Source organism: Leucopleurus acutus (genome assembly GCF_964270905.1).
Source record: "Leucopleurus acutus genome assembly, chromosome: 19".
Taxonomy (NCBI): Eukaryota; Metazoa; Chordata; class Mammalia; order Artiodactyla; family Delphinidae; genus Leucopleurus; species Leucopleurus acutus.
The window spans coordinates 55,070,064-55,086,537 of NC_139161.1; the positions used below are offsets into that span (position 1 = coordinate 55,070,064).

At 42.3% G+C, this 16,474-nt stretch overlaps 1 protein-coding gene across 1 annotated transcript in view; it reads left to right on the forward strand.

The window, feature by feature from the left end:
* DNAH9 (dynein axonemal heavy chain 9) overlaps positions 1–16,474 on the forward strand; it is a gene marked incomplete at both ends in the record, with an annotated part of 297,882 nt that overhangs the window by 79,360 nt on the left and 202,048 nt on the right. Inside the window, 6 exons of the mRNA XM_082861738.1 lie at positions 1,477–1,607; positions 1,916–2,042; positions 9,551–9,703; positions 10,863–10,988; positions 13,268–13,507; positions 13,861–14,021. Coding sequence (XP_082717864.1) covers positions 1,477–1,607; positions 1,916–2,042; positions 9,551–9,703; positions 10,863–10,988; positions 13,268–13,507; positions 13,861–14,021 — 938 coding nt within the window. The remainder of the gene's footprint in view (positions 1–1,476; positions 1,608–1,915; positions 2,043–9,550; positions 9,704–10,862; positions 10,989–13,267; positions 13,508–13,860; positions 14,022–16,474) is intronic.

A 16,474-nucleotide genomic window follows, 5' to 3' on the forward strand; every position in this document is an offset into this window, starting at 1 on the left:
CAGGTTTGTGTGTAAAACATATAAATACATTTATTTTCTTTGTATTAACAATATGGTAACAAAGACAACTCTGAAATGTAATAAATCAGTCATCATCTTACACCCTACCTAGTAAATATTTTCACTCATTATGAATATTTCCCAACTTTTTTTCACATATATACATGTTTTTACACAACTGCTCTCAGTGTAATTACAATTTTCTATTCGGCTCTTTTCATTTGAACATTTATGTCAGATATTTCCGATACTTCTATAACCTTGATACTTTTTCATTTTTAATTGGCATAAGATATCTCACTGAGGAATCGTAATTTACTTCACCTCACCCTCTTGTTTTTAAATCTTCTTGGGAGAGAGGCCCAGATCACAGAGGTCCCAGCAGACTGGAGCCAGTGGCCCAGGTTTGAGTTGCAGGACCTTAGGGAAGTTACTTAAGCTCTCAGTGTCTTGGTTTTCTCATCTGTAAATTGGGTCTAATACTAGTCCCTACTTCAAGAAGTTAAAGTAGCGCACACAGCACATACCATTATGATTGTTGTTATGTAATAATAGCCACACAAGCTCTCATCAGGTGCCAGGTGTTGGCCTAAAGTGCTTTGCATTTATTATTGTCTCAGTCATTTCAACAACACTGTGAGGGTGTGTGCGTTTGGGGGGAATGATAATATCTAACTGACATCATAGTAGCACATTTGCTGTGGAAACACTTACTTTGGTTATATAAACTTTTGCTTGGACCCAGAAAGAACATTGGATCCACCATCTCCCTGACAGGAATTATGTATTTTATGCCAACAGTTCTCAAAGTGTGGTCTGGTGACCCCTGGGGGTGGTCCCTGAGACCTTTTCAGGGGATCCTCAAGGTCAAAATTATCTTTATATTAATACTGATGGTATTTGCCTTTTTAACTCATTCTTCCATGAGCGTACAGTGGAGTTTTCCAGAGGCTACATGATGTGATATCACAACAGACTGAATGCAGAAGCAGAGAAGAGAATCTGGCCATCTTCTAAGTTAGACATTAAAGATATTTGCCACAAAAAAAAAAAAAGCGTGAAATGATGCCACTTTTTCTCTAAGTTATATTGTTTTGGAGAATATAATTATTTTGGCTAAAAATATGTTATGTTAACATAATGGGCTTATTATTGTTATTTTTTAAATGAATTGATAAATATTTTTTAGAATTTCTCAACTTTAGCTTCTAATATAGAATATACATTGATAGATATAATATTACCTATATAAACAAAAGCTCTTTCCACTCCTCAGTAATTTTTACAAACATAAAGGGACTTCAAGACAAAAATGTTTGCAGACCACTATTTCAAACTAAAGGCATTTCCTCCTTTGAGACTAATCTCTGTATTAGACAACTAGGAGCAGTTTTCAAAAGCAGACTTAGTACATGAAGGTAGCTTCTTAAAGTTGAGGGGGTGGTAGTTAATTTTTTTCCACATTTTTATTTGCAGGATTCTAAAAGATTTGAAGGCATCGATATTGACTTTAAAGAGTTAGCTTATGATGTTCACAAAACTCCAAACGTAGTGGAAGCCACCAACAAATCAGGTCTTTATGAAAAGTTGGAAGATATTCAGAGCAGGTGATGGTCGGTTTGCAGCCCCTTTTGTAATGTGTTTCCTTTCCCCACTCTGTCTCTGAGATCCTTACCTTATTTAACTGCCCGAGTGAGAGAGTATGTCTGGTTGTGTACCTTGATTTGCCTGTGTGGTCGGGTAATATGGGGTATTATTAGAGGTGTTTATTGTGATGTTTGCAAATACCCATACACGTTCCATGCATACATGATTTCTGCGTGTAATCCATAGGTCGCGCTTGTTTTCATTTAGGTAACATCTGTGTGCCTATGGATCTAGGCAAACCTAATTAGGAAATTCTTTGTGCCCACAGACTGTACCTGTGTGAGAAGGCCCTGGCGGAGTACCTGGACACCAAAAGGCTTGCCTTCCCTAGGTTTTACTTCCTCTCCTCTTCGGACCTGTTAGACATCCTTTCCAACAGCACAGCCCCACAACAGGTAAGCTGGGGTAGTGCCTGTAGAAACATTCAGAAGGACCAGGATGCTCCACCAGGAGAGTTTCAGGTTCCCCGTTACGCCCCCTTAGGCGGTGTATGTATTTCAGACCTGTGTTGCCAGCCTCATCATACCTAACCTCAGAGCTTTCTTCATTTCCACCATTACTGCTTCTCAGGATGCCCATCCCCCCAGCCCATCAGTGGCTTTTTGTTTTTTTTTAACAGCTTTATTGGAGTATAATTGCTTTACATTGTTGTGTTAGTTGCTGCTGTATAACCGAGTGGATCAGCTATACATATACAAATATCCCCATATCCCCTCCCTCTTGCGTCTCCCTCCCACCCTCCCTATCCCACCCCTCTCAGTGGTCACAAATCACCGAGCTGATCTCCCTGTGCTATGCGGCTGCTTCCCACTAGCTGTCTATTTTACATTTGGTAGTGTATATATGCCTATGCCACTCTCTCACTTCATCCCAGCTTACCATTCCCCCTCCCTGTGTACTCAAGTCCATTCTCTACGTCTGCGTCTTTATTCCTGTTTTGCCCCTAGGTTCTTCAGAACCTTTTTTTTTTCTTTTTTTTTAGATTCCACATATATGCGTTAATATACGATATTTGTTTTTCTCTTTCTGACTTACTTCACTCTGTATGACAGACTCTGGGTTCATCCACCTCACTACAAATAACTCAGTTTCGTTAATTTTTATGACTGAGTAGTATTCCATTGTATATATGTGCCACATCTTCTTTACCATTCATCTGCTGATGGACACTTAGGTTGCTTCCATGTCCTGCCTGTTGTAAATAGAGCTGCAGTGAACATTGTGGTACATGACTCTTTTTGAATTATGGTTTTCTCAGCGTATACGCCCAGTAGTGGCATTGCTGGGTCATATGGTAGTTCTATTTTTAGTTTTTTAAGGAACCTCCATACTGTTCTCCATAGTGGCTGTATCAATTTACATTCCCACCAACAGTGCAAGAGGGTTCCCTTTTCTCTACACCTTCTCCAGCATTTATTGTTCATAGATTTTTTGATGATGACCATTCTGACCAGTGTGAGGTGATACCTCATTGTAATTTTGATTTGCAATTCTCTAATGATTAGTGATGTTGAGCATCCTTTCATGTGTTTGTTGGCAATCTGTATATCTTTTTTGGAGAAATGTCTACTTAGGTCTTCTGCCCATTTTTGGATTGGGTTGTTTGTTTTTTTGTTATTGAGCTGCATGAGCTGCTCGTAAATTTTGGAGATTAATCCTTTGTCAGTTGCTTCATTGGCAAATAGTTTCTCCCATTCTGAAGGTTGTCTTTTCGTCTTGTTTATGGTTTCCATAGCTGTGCAAAAGCTTTTAAGTTTCATTAGGTCCCATTTGTTTATTTTGTTTTTATTTCCCTTTCTCTAGGAGGTGGGTCAAAAAGGATCTTGCTGTGATTTATGTCACAGAGTGTTCTGCCTATGTTTTCCTCTAAGAGTTTGATAGTTTCTGGCCTTACATTTAGGTCTTTAATCCATTTTGAGTTTATTTTTGTGTATGGTGTTAGGGAGTGTTCTAATTTCATTCTTTTACATGTAGCTGTCCAGTTTTCCCAGCACCACTTATTGAAGAGGCTGTCTTTTCTCCATTGTATATCCTTGCCTCCTTTATCAAAGGTAAGGTGACCATATGTGTGTAGGTTTATCTCTGGGCTTGCTATACTGTTCCATTGACCTATATTTCTGTTTTTGTGCCACTACCATACTGTCTTGATTACTGTAGCTTTGTAGTATAGTCTGAAGTCAGAGAGCCTGATTCCTCCAGCTCCATTTTTCTTTCTCAAGATTGCTTTGGGTATTCAGGGTCTTTTGTGTTTCCATACAGATAGTGAAATTTTTTGTTCTAGTTCTGTGAAAAATGCCATTGGTAATTTCATAGGGATTACATTGAATCTGTGGATTGCTTTGGATAGTATAGTCATTTTCACAATGTTGATTCTTCCAATCCAAAAACATGGTCTATTTCTCCAACTGTTTGTATCATTTTAATTTCTTTCATCAGTCTCTTATAGTTTTCTGCATACAGGTTTTTTGTCTCCTTAGGTAGGTTTATTCCTAGGTATTTTATTCTTTTTGTTGCAATGGTAAATGAGAGTGTTTTCTTAATTTCTGTTCCTGATATTTAATCATTAGTGTATAGGAGTGCAAGAGATTTCTGTGCATTAATTTTGTATCCTGCTACTTTACCAAATTCATTGATTAGCTCTAGTAGTTTTCTGGTAGCATCTTTAGGATTCTCTATGTATAATGTCATCTGCAAACAGTGACAATTTTACTTCTTTTCTGATTTGGATTCCTTTTCTTTCTTTTTCTTCTCTGATTGCTGTGGCTAAAACTTCCAAAACTATGTTGAATAATAGTGGTGAGAGTGGGCAACCTTGTCTTGTTCCTGATCTTAGAGGAAATGGTTTCAGTTTTTCACCATTAAGAATGATGTTGGCTGTGGATTTTGTCATATATGGCCTTTATTTTGTTGAGGTAGGTTCCCTCTATGCCTACCTTCTGGAGTATTTTTATCATAAATGGGTGTTGAATTTTGTCAAAAGCTTCTTCTGCATCTATTGAGATGACGATTTGGATTTTATCCTTCAATTTGTTAATATGGGTATTACATTGATTGATTTGCGTTTATTGAAGAATCCTTGCATTCCTGGAATAAATCCCACTTGATCATGGTGTATGATCCTTTAATGTGCTGCTGTATTCTGTTTGCTAGTATTTTGTTGAGGATTTTTGCATCTATGTTCATCAGTCATATTGGCCTGTAGTTTTCTTTTTTTGCGACATCCGTGTCTGGTTTTGGTATCAGGGTGATGATGGCCTCGTAGAATGGGTTTGGGAGTGTTCCTCCCTCTGCTATATTTTGGAAGAGTTTGAGAAGGATAGATGTTAGCTGTTCTCTAAATGTTTGATAGAATTCTCCTGTGAAGCCATCTGGTCTTGGGCTTTTGTTTGTTGGAAGATTTTTAATCCCAGTTTCAATTTCAGTGCTTGTGATTGGTCTGTTTATATTTTCTATGTCTTCCTGGTTCAGTCTCCGAAGGTTGTGCTTTTCTAAGAATTTGTCCATTTCTTCCAGGTTGTCCATTTTATTGGTATATAGTTGCTTGTAGTAATCTCTCATGATCCTTTGTATTTCTGCAGAGTCAGTTGTTACTTCTCCTTTTTCATTTCTAATTCTGTTGATTTGAGTCTTCTCCATTTTCTTCTTGATGAGTCTGGCTAATGGTTTATCAATTCTTTTTATCTTCTCAAAGAACCAGCTTTTAGGTTTATTGATCTTTGCTATCATTTCCTTCATTTCTTTTTCATTTATTTCTGATCTGATCTTTATGATTTCTTTCCTTCTGCTAACTTTGGGGTCTTTTTGTTTTTCTTTCTCTAATTGCTTTAGGTCTAAGGTTAGGTTGTTTATTTGAGATTTCTCTTGTTTCTTCAGGTAGGATTGTATTGCTATAAACTTCCCTCTTAGAACTGCTTTTGCTGCATCCCATAGGTGTTGGGCCATCGTGTTTTCATTGTCATTTCTTTCTAGGTATTTTTTTATTTCCTCTTTGATTTCTTCAGTGATCTCTTGGTTATTTAGTAGTGTATTGTTTAGCCTGCATGTGTTTGTATTTTTTACAGTTTTTTTCCTGTAATTGCTATCAGTCACATAGTGTTGTGGTCGGAAAAGATACTTGATACCATTTCAATTTTCTTAAATTTACCAAGGCTTGATTTGTGACCCAAGATATGATCTATCCTGGAGAATATTCCATGAGCACTTGAGAAGAAAGTGTATTCTGTTGTTTTTGGAATGGGATGTCCTGTAAATATCAATTAAGTCCATCTTGTTTAATGAATCATTTAAAGCTTATGTTTCCTTATTTATTTTCATTTTGGATGATCTGTCCATTGGTGAAAGTGGGGTGTTAAAGTCCCCTACTATTATTGTGTTACTGTCGATTTCCCCTTTTATGGCTGTTAGCATTTGCTTTATGTATTGAAGTGCTCCTATGTTGGATGCATAAATATTTACTATTTTTATATCTTCTTCTTAGATTGATCCCTTGATCATTATGTAGTGTCCTTCTTTGTCTCTTGTAATAATCTTTATTTTAAAGTCATTGTGTCTGATGTGAGAATCGCTACTCCAGCTTTCTTTTGATTTCCATTTTAATGGAATATCTTTTTCCATCCCCTCACTTTCAGTCTGTATGTGTCCCCAGATCTGAAGTGGGTCTCTTGTAGACAGCATATATATGGGTCTTGTTTTTGTATCCATTCAGCAAGTCTATGTCTTTGGGTTGGAGCATTTAATTCATTCACATCTAAGATAATTATTGATATGTATGTTCCTATTACCATTTTCTTAATTGTTTTGGGTTTGTTATTGTAGATCTTTTCCTTCTCTTGTGTTGCCTGCCTAGAGAAGTTCCTTTAGCATTTGTTGTAAAGCTGGTTTTGTGGTGCTGAATTCTCTTAGCTTCTGCTTGTCTGTAAAGTTTTTCATTTCTCCGTTGAACCTGAATGAGATCCTTGCTGGGTAGAGTAATCTTGGTTGTAGGTTTTTCCCTTTCATCACTTTAAATATGTCCTGCCACTCCCTTCTGGCTTGCAGAGTTTCTGCTGAAAGATCAGCTGTTAACCTTATGGGGATTCCCTTATATGTTATTTGTTGCTTTTCCCTTGCTGTTTTTAATATTTTTTCTTTGTATTTAATTTTTGATAGTTTGATTAATATGTGTCTTGGCATGTTTCTCCTTGGATTTTTCTGGTATGGGACGCTCTGTGCTTCCTGGACTTGATTGACTATTTCCTTTCCGATATTAAGGAAGTTTTCAACTATAATCTCTTCAAATATTTTCTCAGACCGTTTCTTTTTCTCTTCTTCTTCTGGGACCCCAATAATTCGAATGTTGGTGAGTTTAATGTTGTCCCAGAGGTTCCTGAGACTGTCCTCAATTCTTTTCATTCTTTTTTCTGCTCTGTGGTAGTTATTTCCAGTATTTTATCTTCCCGGTCAGTTAGCCGCTCTTCTGCCTCAGTTATTCTGCTATTATTCCTTCTAGAGAATTTTTAATTCCATTTATTGTGTTGTTCATCATTGTTTGTTTGCTCTTTAGTTCTTCTAGGTCCTTGTTAAACATTTCTTGTATTTTCTCCATTCTATTTCCAAGATTTTGGATCATCTTTACTATCATTACTCTGAATTCTTTTTCAGCTAGACTGCCTATTTCCTCTTCATTTGTTTGGTCTGGTGGGTTTTTACTTTGCTCCTTCATCTGCTGCATACTTCTCTGTCTTCTCATTTTGCTTAACTTACTGTGTTTGGGGTCTCCTTTTTGCAGGCTGCAGGTTCATAGTTCCTGTTGTCTTTGGTGTCTGCCCCCAGTGCCTAAGGTTGGTTCCGTGGGTTGTGTAGGATTTCTGGTAGAGGGGACTGGTGCTTGTGTTCTGGTGGATGAGGCTGTATCTTGTCTTTCTGGTGGGCAGGACTGCGTCCGGTCGTGTGTTTTGGAGTGTCTGTGAACTTAGTATGATTTTAGGCAGCCTCTCTGCTGATGGGTGGGATTGTGTTACTGTCTTGCTAGGTGTTTGGCATATGGGGTGTCCAGCACTGGAGCTTGCTGGTCGTTGAGTGGAGCTGGGTCTTAGTGTTGAGATGGAGATCTCTGGGAGAGCTCTCACCGATTGATATTACGTGGTGCTGGGAGGTCTCTGGTGGTCCACTGTTCTGAACTTGGCTCTCCCACCTCAGAGGCTCAGGCCTGCCACCTGGCTGGAGCACCAAGACCCTGTCAGCCACACGGTCAGGCATAAGCAAGGCAAGGGAAATCCTGGGCGAGGGGTCCCACCAGGTCATGTAGACTCCTGGACTCTTTGATGTCCTCTTATTCCTTTGCACTTAGTCTAGTTTCACTTGCTCGTAGGGAGCCGCGTGAAAAGGCCTCTCAGCTGCTCCTTCAGACCAGAGTTCCCAAACTTCAGGCATGATTTGTTTATTTAATTCGAGTGTCCATCCTTGACTCTGCTTCCATATGGAATGGATCTTGATCTTATATATCCTTTTCTTAATCCTCCTTGGAAACAGTGAAAAGAGAGTAATGTATCACTTCATTTCCAGCATAGAGTTCACTGTCGAAAATCAGCATTTCACACATCAGAAATCTCACCTTGCCAAAACCTTTGTGCAGTTTACCACAGAGTCCCATCAGTGGCTTTTACTCTCTAGAGTTGGGGAAGCTTTGAGGATGGCAAAATGGAAGGGGCTAAGCCTTTAAAGAAAATGCCTTTGATGTGCTTCTGAAGAGAGATGCAGTAAATAGTGGTCAAAAGTAATAGCTAAGATTTCCATGGAGAGATAAGATTGGGAGTTGTATTAATGGGACATTGGGGTCGTTTATGTGAGTGTATATAAGGAACCCAAAATTTGGGGTTCTAGCCCTTGGTTCTAGGCACTAATTAGCCATCTACTCTTGGGTATATCACTTCTTTGTGACAAACTTGACTCATATGTAAAATAGAAGCCTGCTGTGTTACAATTTTTTAAAATATTAAAGTACCTGTCTTTGTCTGTCTGACTTATCTCACATGGCAGTATACCCTCCAGGTCCGTCCATGTTCTTGCAAATGGCAAGATTTCATTCTTCTTTATGGCTGAGTAATATTACATTGTAGATGTAGACCACATCTTCTTTATCCATTCATCTGTTTTTATTTATATGTGGAATCTAAAAAACAAAACAAATGAACAAATATATAACAAACTAAAAACAGACTCACAGATACAAGGAACAAACTAGTGGTTGCCAGAGGAGGGAGGGGGTAGGGGAATGGGTGAAATAGATGAAGGGGATGAAGAGGTACAAAATACCAGTTACAGAATAAATAAGTCACAGGGGTATAATGTACAGCACAGGGAATATAGTCAGTAATATTAAAATAACTTTGTATGGTGCATTATCCATAGACATATGGAATCACTATGTTGTACATCTGAAACTGATACAATATTGAAAGTCAACTATATGTAAATAAACAAGAAAAAAGAAGTAAATTATATACATACATACATGTGTGTGTGTGTGTGTGTGTGTGTGTGTGTGTGTGTGTATCCTAATGGATACACTGTTGGCATTTTGAGCTGTAAACAGTGGTTCTCCAACTTGAAAGTGCATCAGAATCACCCAGAAGGCTTATTAAAATACTGATTCCTAGACCCCATCCCCAAAGTCTCTGACTTGTAGGTCTGGCTGGGGCTGGAGAATTTGCGTTTCCAAGGATTTCTTCCCAAGTGTTGCTACTGGTCTGAGGACCACACTTTGAGAACCACTGCTAGAGAACAGAGAGTCTGAGTCTCAGAATGATGAGACCCAACACTCTAGTTGTTGTCACATGGTTGTCACATGGTAGCCCTCTAAGCAATACTAATAAGTAACTTCCCAGACATGCTCTCCACTCTGTTGGCATGGTTTCCTTCATAGGTTCAACGACACCTTTCCAAACTCTTTGACAATATGGCCAAGATGCAGTTCCAGGTGGACGCCAGTGAGAAACCTACCAAGATCAGTCTTGGCATGTACAGCAAGGAAGAAGAGTATGTGGCCTTCAGCGAGCCCTGTGACTGCAGTGGGCAGGTAACGTATGCCTTTCTCTCTCAGGTGTCTGCATTCAGGCATCAGCCTTTGTGACCTTGGGCCGGAATTGCTGTCAGTGCCCTGGGACTGCCAGTTCCCTTGACTTGAACCAATGTTGGAGCAGCTTCCAGTGCCCACTTCCCTCTCTCTGGGAAGGACACATGTCAATATCCATATATCTTCCTTAACCAAAGACCTGTGCAGAGAGGAATAAAATGCACATAAACAATTACCTGAGTCAAAGAGAGAAGGATTTCAAAATGATTAGCCGCACCAGGAAACTAACATGACAAGCCCTGGAGCACCCCACAGGGGAATGTAGGACACTGACACCTTCCCCGGGAGAACATGCTCTTTGAAATCAACCATACTCCTGAGCGGTCACTTCTCTGTACAATACACCTCTCACAGCTCTACCCTGTGGAGAGCCCGCCACCGCCCTTCTCCATAAACTACCACCTCCAAATCTCCCGGGTACAATTCCAGAAACACAAAACGTGAGACCATTCTCTCCTTAAACTTCCTTCCATCTTTCACCATCACCGCTAAGGATAAGCGCTACTTTGTTCACTATCCTAAATGATCCAACAAAACGTTGTCCCTGGGGTTCTAATCCAGTCCAGAGTAACACCTGGAGAAAATATCTTTTCAGAGTTCCACCTTCATCCACATGTATCTTGGAAAGCCATTCTCGTACTTGAAAATAGTCACACATTCTCAGTTTTATGAAAGGGACCTTGGGGTTTGATTCAAACCTTGGCTGTTCTTTTTGTAGACCCAGAAAGCATTTAGTTGGAAAATATAATCCTGGCCTTTGGCTTCATACTCAGTGTGGACAAGGTCACGAGAATCCACTGACTTATTTACACCCAGCTCAACCCAGATTGAGATTTCCTCATGAGAACTCTGGGCGGCAGCCCCACATCCCCTGAACCTACTCCTCCGCCCAGGGGGCTCCAGTGGGCATATCCCCCCTGTTGTTACTTGAGCCCCGTCCTGCGTTACACAAACGAACCATCTCCCTGTGCCTTCTGGCGGCTGGTTGGGGTTGTCCATCGTGCCTGGGCTCATTTTCTTCACTCCCTCAGGCTGAGTGAAGTGTGTCACTGAGCGAGCACGTCTTAGGAACCCAGCGTCTAACCCCGAGTTCTTCTTCCAGGTAGAAATACGGCTGAGCCATGTGCTTGCTCACATGAAGGCCGCCGTGAGGCACGAGATGGCAGAAGGCGTAACCGCCTGTGAAGAGAAGCCGAGGGAGCAGTGGCTCTTTGACTACCCAGCTCAGGTATTCTCCGAAGCAGGACCTCTGTGGGCCCCCATCCTCTGCTTGCTCTCTTCCTCGATGACCTCCATCAGCCTCCTGGGGCTGCCAGACTCACTCATGCTTCAGGGTCAGGAGAGGCTGGTCTGGAAGGGGTCAGCAGGAGGGACCAGGGGAACTGTCAGCCGTGACGCAATCCAACCCCTACCTTGGGGAATTAAGGGTCGTCCGTTTTTACTCCATTGGCTACAGTAGGGAGAAAATGTAAACAGTTCAGCTCACTGAGCCAGCCCACTTTGTGTGTGCCAAGCTGTTTGCTGAGTGCAGGAGACACCAGCCAGAGGCATGACAATGCAACCCTGCCCTGCTGGGGCCTACAGACTGGCGTGGAAGTCAGTCACCTACAAGTGGGACCTGGTGTGACAATAAAGGAGGCTCAGGGTCCTCTGGGAGCCTGCAGCTGGTTAGCGGGGTCTGGGGATCACCCTCCTGAGGATATGATGCCTAAGCTGAGGTTTGAAACACGTGAAAGATGGAGGGAAAGACCAACGAAGCATGGGTAAGAGTACAGGCAAAGGCTCAGAAGCAAGGGAGAGTGCAATGTGTTTGAAGCCTGAGTGTGGTGGAAGCAGGAGTTAGGGGAAGAGGGAACAAGAGGTGGCAGGTGGGTCTGGAGAGGAAACTGGAAGACAGCACTCACGGACCACGCTTGGGAGTCTCGTCTCATTCCAGGATATCTGAATCCTTCACTGGGCTCTCAGGAGGGTAACAAGAGAAAGAGGAGAGTTAATGAGGCTATTTTTAATGACTCTGGCTGCAATACACCACTCCTCCCTCCCCTGTTAATGGCTAGTATTAGTGTTGGTTTGGTTTATTTGGGGTTACAGATATTTGGTGGTAACTGAAGCCCGAGGAGTAGATAAGATTGCCCTGGAAAATATGCAGACTGAGATGAGGGTGCAGAGCAAACTCTTGAGCATCATTCAAAGGCTGTGTAGGCAAGGAGAAGCCAGTAGAGCAGAATGAGAAACAACCTTTTCTGATGGAAGGAACACCAAGGAATGGTAGTCATGGAAACCAAAAGAGGGAGTGTTGATAGCGGATGAGGTCAGTTACACCACACACGTCTAAGAGATCAAGCAAAATGAAGAGGCTAACGTACGTCCATGGACTTGGTGAGGCCATTTCAGTGGAGTGGTAGAGAAGAGACCACACTGCAGGAGTTGAGAAGTGAGAAAAAGGTGGGAAAATGTTGACAGCGAGTGTAGACAGAGAAGAGAAATAAGCCAGTGCTGCAGAAGGAAAAGGTATTGTTTTAACAGTATAACTGGCACATCACGTTCAAACCATCCCAACAAGATCACACAGCAGGAGGAACTTCTTTAACAAAAACCAATATGTCTAAATCCAAAGGCAAAAACCAATAAATTAGGGAATGGTACTTGTTACTACAACGGGATTCTCTACTTCACAAAGGGAATAATTCCCACCAGGATTCCTTGTTTACTTGAATCAGCGTTTTGTGGCAGGAGAATGTGTTGCCTCCTGCTATTATGACAGACATCATCTAGAGCAGTGTCTCCCGAACCAAGTGGGACCACATCTCCACCATGGATAATCAAAATCATGCGTTTTCCTTATTAAGTTTCTCAGCAAAGAAATGTGCATTTAAATCGGTTTTTTTCATTTATTTATTTTGAATCTCTGAAGACTACAAATCATATTGACCATGTTGAATTTCAGTGGAATTCGCCGTGACCTTCAAGAGTAGGCCTTTCAAAGTTATAGTTTTAAAGAGATACAAAAAAATGTAGTGAAAGTATTACGGGCAAGAAAAACTATGCCACACATGATCAGCAATGGCTCACTAAACTAGAATACTCCAACCATGAGAGGTTCCGGAAGAACAGAGCAAAGACTGAGTATCATTGAGATGTTCAGTCAACACTTTGTTATCCTCCCAGGCACGGGAAAGACGCTGTGGCCTGAGGAGCAAAAGCAGAAAGATCAGTGTACCAATTTCTAAAAGCCACTGACATTGACCAGCATGAGCCTTCGGTTGTTCTCAACCAAATGACATGTTTTTCAAGAGCAGAAAGCACTTTCCCCACTTGTGTTGTGCCCACTTCACACCTCCAAGGCCTTAGAGACATATGCTCAATGATACAGTGCTGGTGGAGGAGGGAGGGAAGGGGTGTCCGTCCCCCACACAATGGTATTCTCAGCCCATGCTGTGTGGGGACTGGGCTGGTTTGGGAGACAGTCCTGGTAATGGCTTTACTAAGTGACTCTTGGTGCCACAGGTGGCCCTGACCTGCACTCAGATCTGGTGGACCACAGAGGTGGGCATGGCATTTGCCAGGCTGGAGGAAGGCTACGAGAATGCCATGAAGGACTATTACAAGAAACAAGTGGCCCAGCTCAAAACCCTCATCACCATGCTGATTGGCCAGCTCTCCACGGGAGACCGGCAGAAGGTCATGACCATATGCACCATCGATGTCCATGCCCGGGATGTGGTGGCCAAAATGATTGCTCAGAAGGTGAGTTCCAGATTCACAGGAGTATCGCTCTTTCTGGGCACTTACACCGTGAATATTGAGGTTAGGGAGAAGCTCACATATGGCTAAAACACAGGGGCTGCAAACTCTGCACCAGCCAGGGAACTGGGGGAGGATCACGGTGGCTGCTCGTGCCTTTAAAACCCCAGCAAAACAGCGTCATCTGAGCGGCTCATGCTTCCTGTGCTGTGGCGGGCAGCATACTGCTCTCCTGACCGGTACACAACACCCAACACCCAGGTCATCCAGACCCCTGTGAATCCTGTGGCCACGAGGCCGCCTGCTACCTATTGCACCCTGTGATTCACCCACCTCCTCTGCCATGCCCTCTCTAGGTGGACAATGCCCAGGCTTTCCTCTGGCTGTCCCAGCTGCGGCATCGCTGGGATGACGAGGCCAAACACTGCTTTGCCAACATCTGTGACGCTCAGTTTCTATACTCCTATGAGTACCTGGGAAATACACCTCGCCTGGTGATCACGCCTTTGACAGACAGGTGAGCACTGGAGTCAGCCACTGACAGAGAACCCTCCTGCTGTTTGGCTCACACCATCCAATGACCACCCAGTGTCACTTGCCCACAGAGCTGCAGGGGGAGGGCCAGACGCAACCCAACAGAGGTAAAATAAAACTGAAAGGGTGTAGGGCAGAGCCCGTATCAGAGCAAACCCCGGAGCAAATGGATGAGCCATGACTTTTTGAGGAATGACTAGCAGTCCTACACACCTGGATTCTCATTCCAGCTGTGACACATACCAGCTGTTGTTTGACCATGAAAACCTTGACATGATTCTTGGTTTATTCATCCATGAAATGGAGGTAGTAACTCCCACTTGAAGTGAATTTTGTAAGGATAAAAAACAGGAATGCTTGTTAAGGAGTTCAGGGCATAATAAGTGCTCAGTAAATAATTCCTATGACTATTTTCTTATCAATCAACTGGCACATTTATTTAGCACCTCTCACTTTGGGAATACAAAGATGAGAGCAAGGTCCCTACCATTCAGGAGCTTACAATTTCTTTTACCATACTCTCTGTCATTCATATTCATTATAAATGAATTCATGCCAGACCCTGAACTAGTCACTGGGAATACAAAGATGACTAAAAGTTAAACTCCACTTCTATTGAGGGAAATATGACATATGTAGAAAAAAATTTACAAACATACACCGCACACACAGCAATAACCCTATGCATCCCTCCGTTTATCCTCTTCCTTACATTTCCCACATTCTGAAATGAACTTGCCTTCTTGCTTATTGGCGGCAGTCCCCTTTGGAATGTAAACTTTTTTGCTCTCAGGGACCTTTGTCTGTCTTGTTTGTTGCTATTATCACCAGTACCTAGTAGACGTTGAATTATTATCCATTGATGAATGAAGGGTAGTTGATTATTGTAAGAATGATAGAATCAGGAAGGGGAGGTCGGTTCAGAGGAGGGATCCACACAGGACGCCACCTGTGCCTTGGCTCCCAAAGAAGCAGCAGCAGCCGCTACGCTGTCTCCTGCTCTCGCTGGGCACCACCCTGCTCGCTGTCCCAGCTGAGGACGAAAGGCAGACAGCGTAGGTTCAGAGGGATGCAGGTCCCTCTGCAGCTGGAACAGTAAAGGCTGCAGCACCTCTGGGGCTTTGGGCATCTTGGGCTTTTTCCCGGGCTTTCCTGGGTCATGATCAGTTGGAGGGGCTCATTCACTGTGGGTTCAGGGAAAAGTTTTCCCACCTCAAGCTTCATTCACAGGGGACCCTCTCATGTGCTCTTTGTCTTTATGATGATTCTCGGCAGCACACCAGTCCTAAACAGGAAGGGCTTTGGGAAGAGTGTTCTCTTTGGCAGTGAGCTTTTCTGCCTGCCTTGGACTTGGAGCTAATAGTTTTGGAATTTATATCGCTCGGAACAGAATAATGAAGCCATTATATATTTGAGCAACTTGGTCACTGTCTGTCTCTCACTGTGACTGTATGTTCCACGAAAACAGTGGCTTTGTTTGCTCACTGCTCTGCCCCAGGACCCAGCACCGCGTCCAGCAAATAATAGGCATTCACGAAATACTCCTTGTGTAAAGGCAGGGAAATGACTTCTGAGATTCGGAGTAGTGTGCCCAGCTTCCCATACCATTCAAAATATTTCCTTCCTACCCACAGGCACACCAGACATTATCATTCCAAGTGATAAAAAATACAGCACTGTCTTTTCCCTGGGTCCTCATACCTGCCCAGCAGTTGAAGAAGATAATTACCTCTTTTGGGTTTAGAGGTCTCTAGTACTCTAATGCCAGATACCTCATAGAGGGAAAGGGTAAAGTTTTGACAGTGAATTATTTCTAAAATAGGCGTTTATCACCTCTTATATGAAAGGATGCAAATAGGAACTTGCAAGAAGGATTTGCTGCAAAGAATGGCAAATACTATGCAGACCTTGACCTTGTTTTGCACATGAGATACTTTTCTGACAAAGTAGTACATAGTGAATATTTATATGGTGAATTCCGTTTTCTCATTGACTTCCATTATTATCTCAAGAAATGTTTTGCCCAGAAAGAAATTGGCCTCAACACAGAAAATCACATTTTAAAGAGCATTCGGCTTTTGCTAGCGTGTAGCTTAAGTACGTTTAATTCTCTCCTGCCAGAGGAATTAATCAAATGGACAATTTATCCGTACAACCTCTGCACATTCATTAAAAGCACAACCGCATTACAGTACGTCCGACTGATTATGCCTGTTTCTTTGGAATTTCCCACTGCCTGGATGGGACCTGAATGTATAAGTAGGTACAGTGGCTCAGCCATTGTCACAGGACTTTGGCACACTGCTAAGTTGAAGGACTAAATGGAGATACTTTTTCAGGCTGAACAAAAGCCATTCTCCTAAGTTGTTTCTTAACCTGTGGATGATCTCCTCCCCCTTTACCCCCCTTCCCTCACGTTCGCACACAAGCACCCCT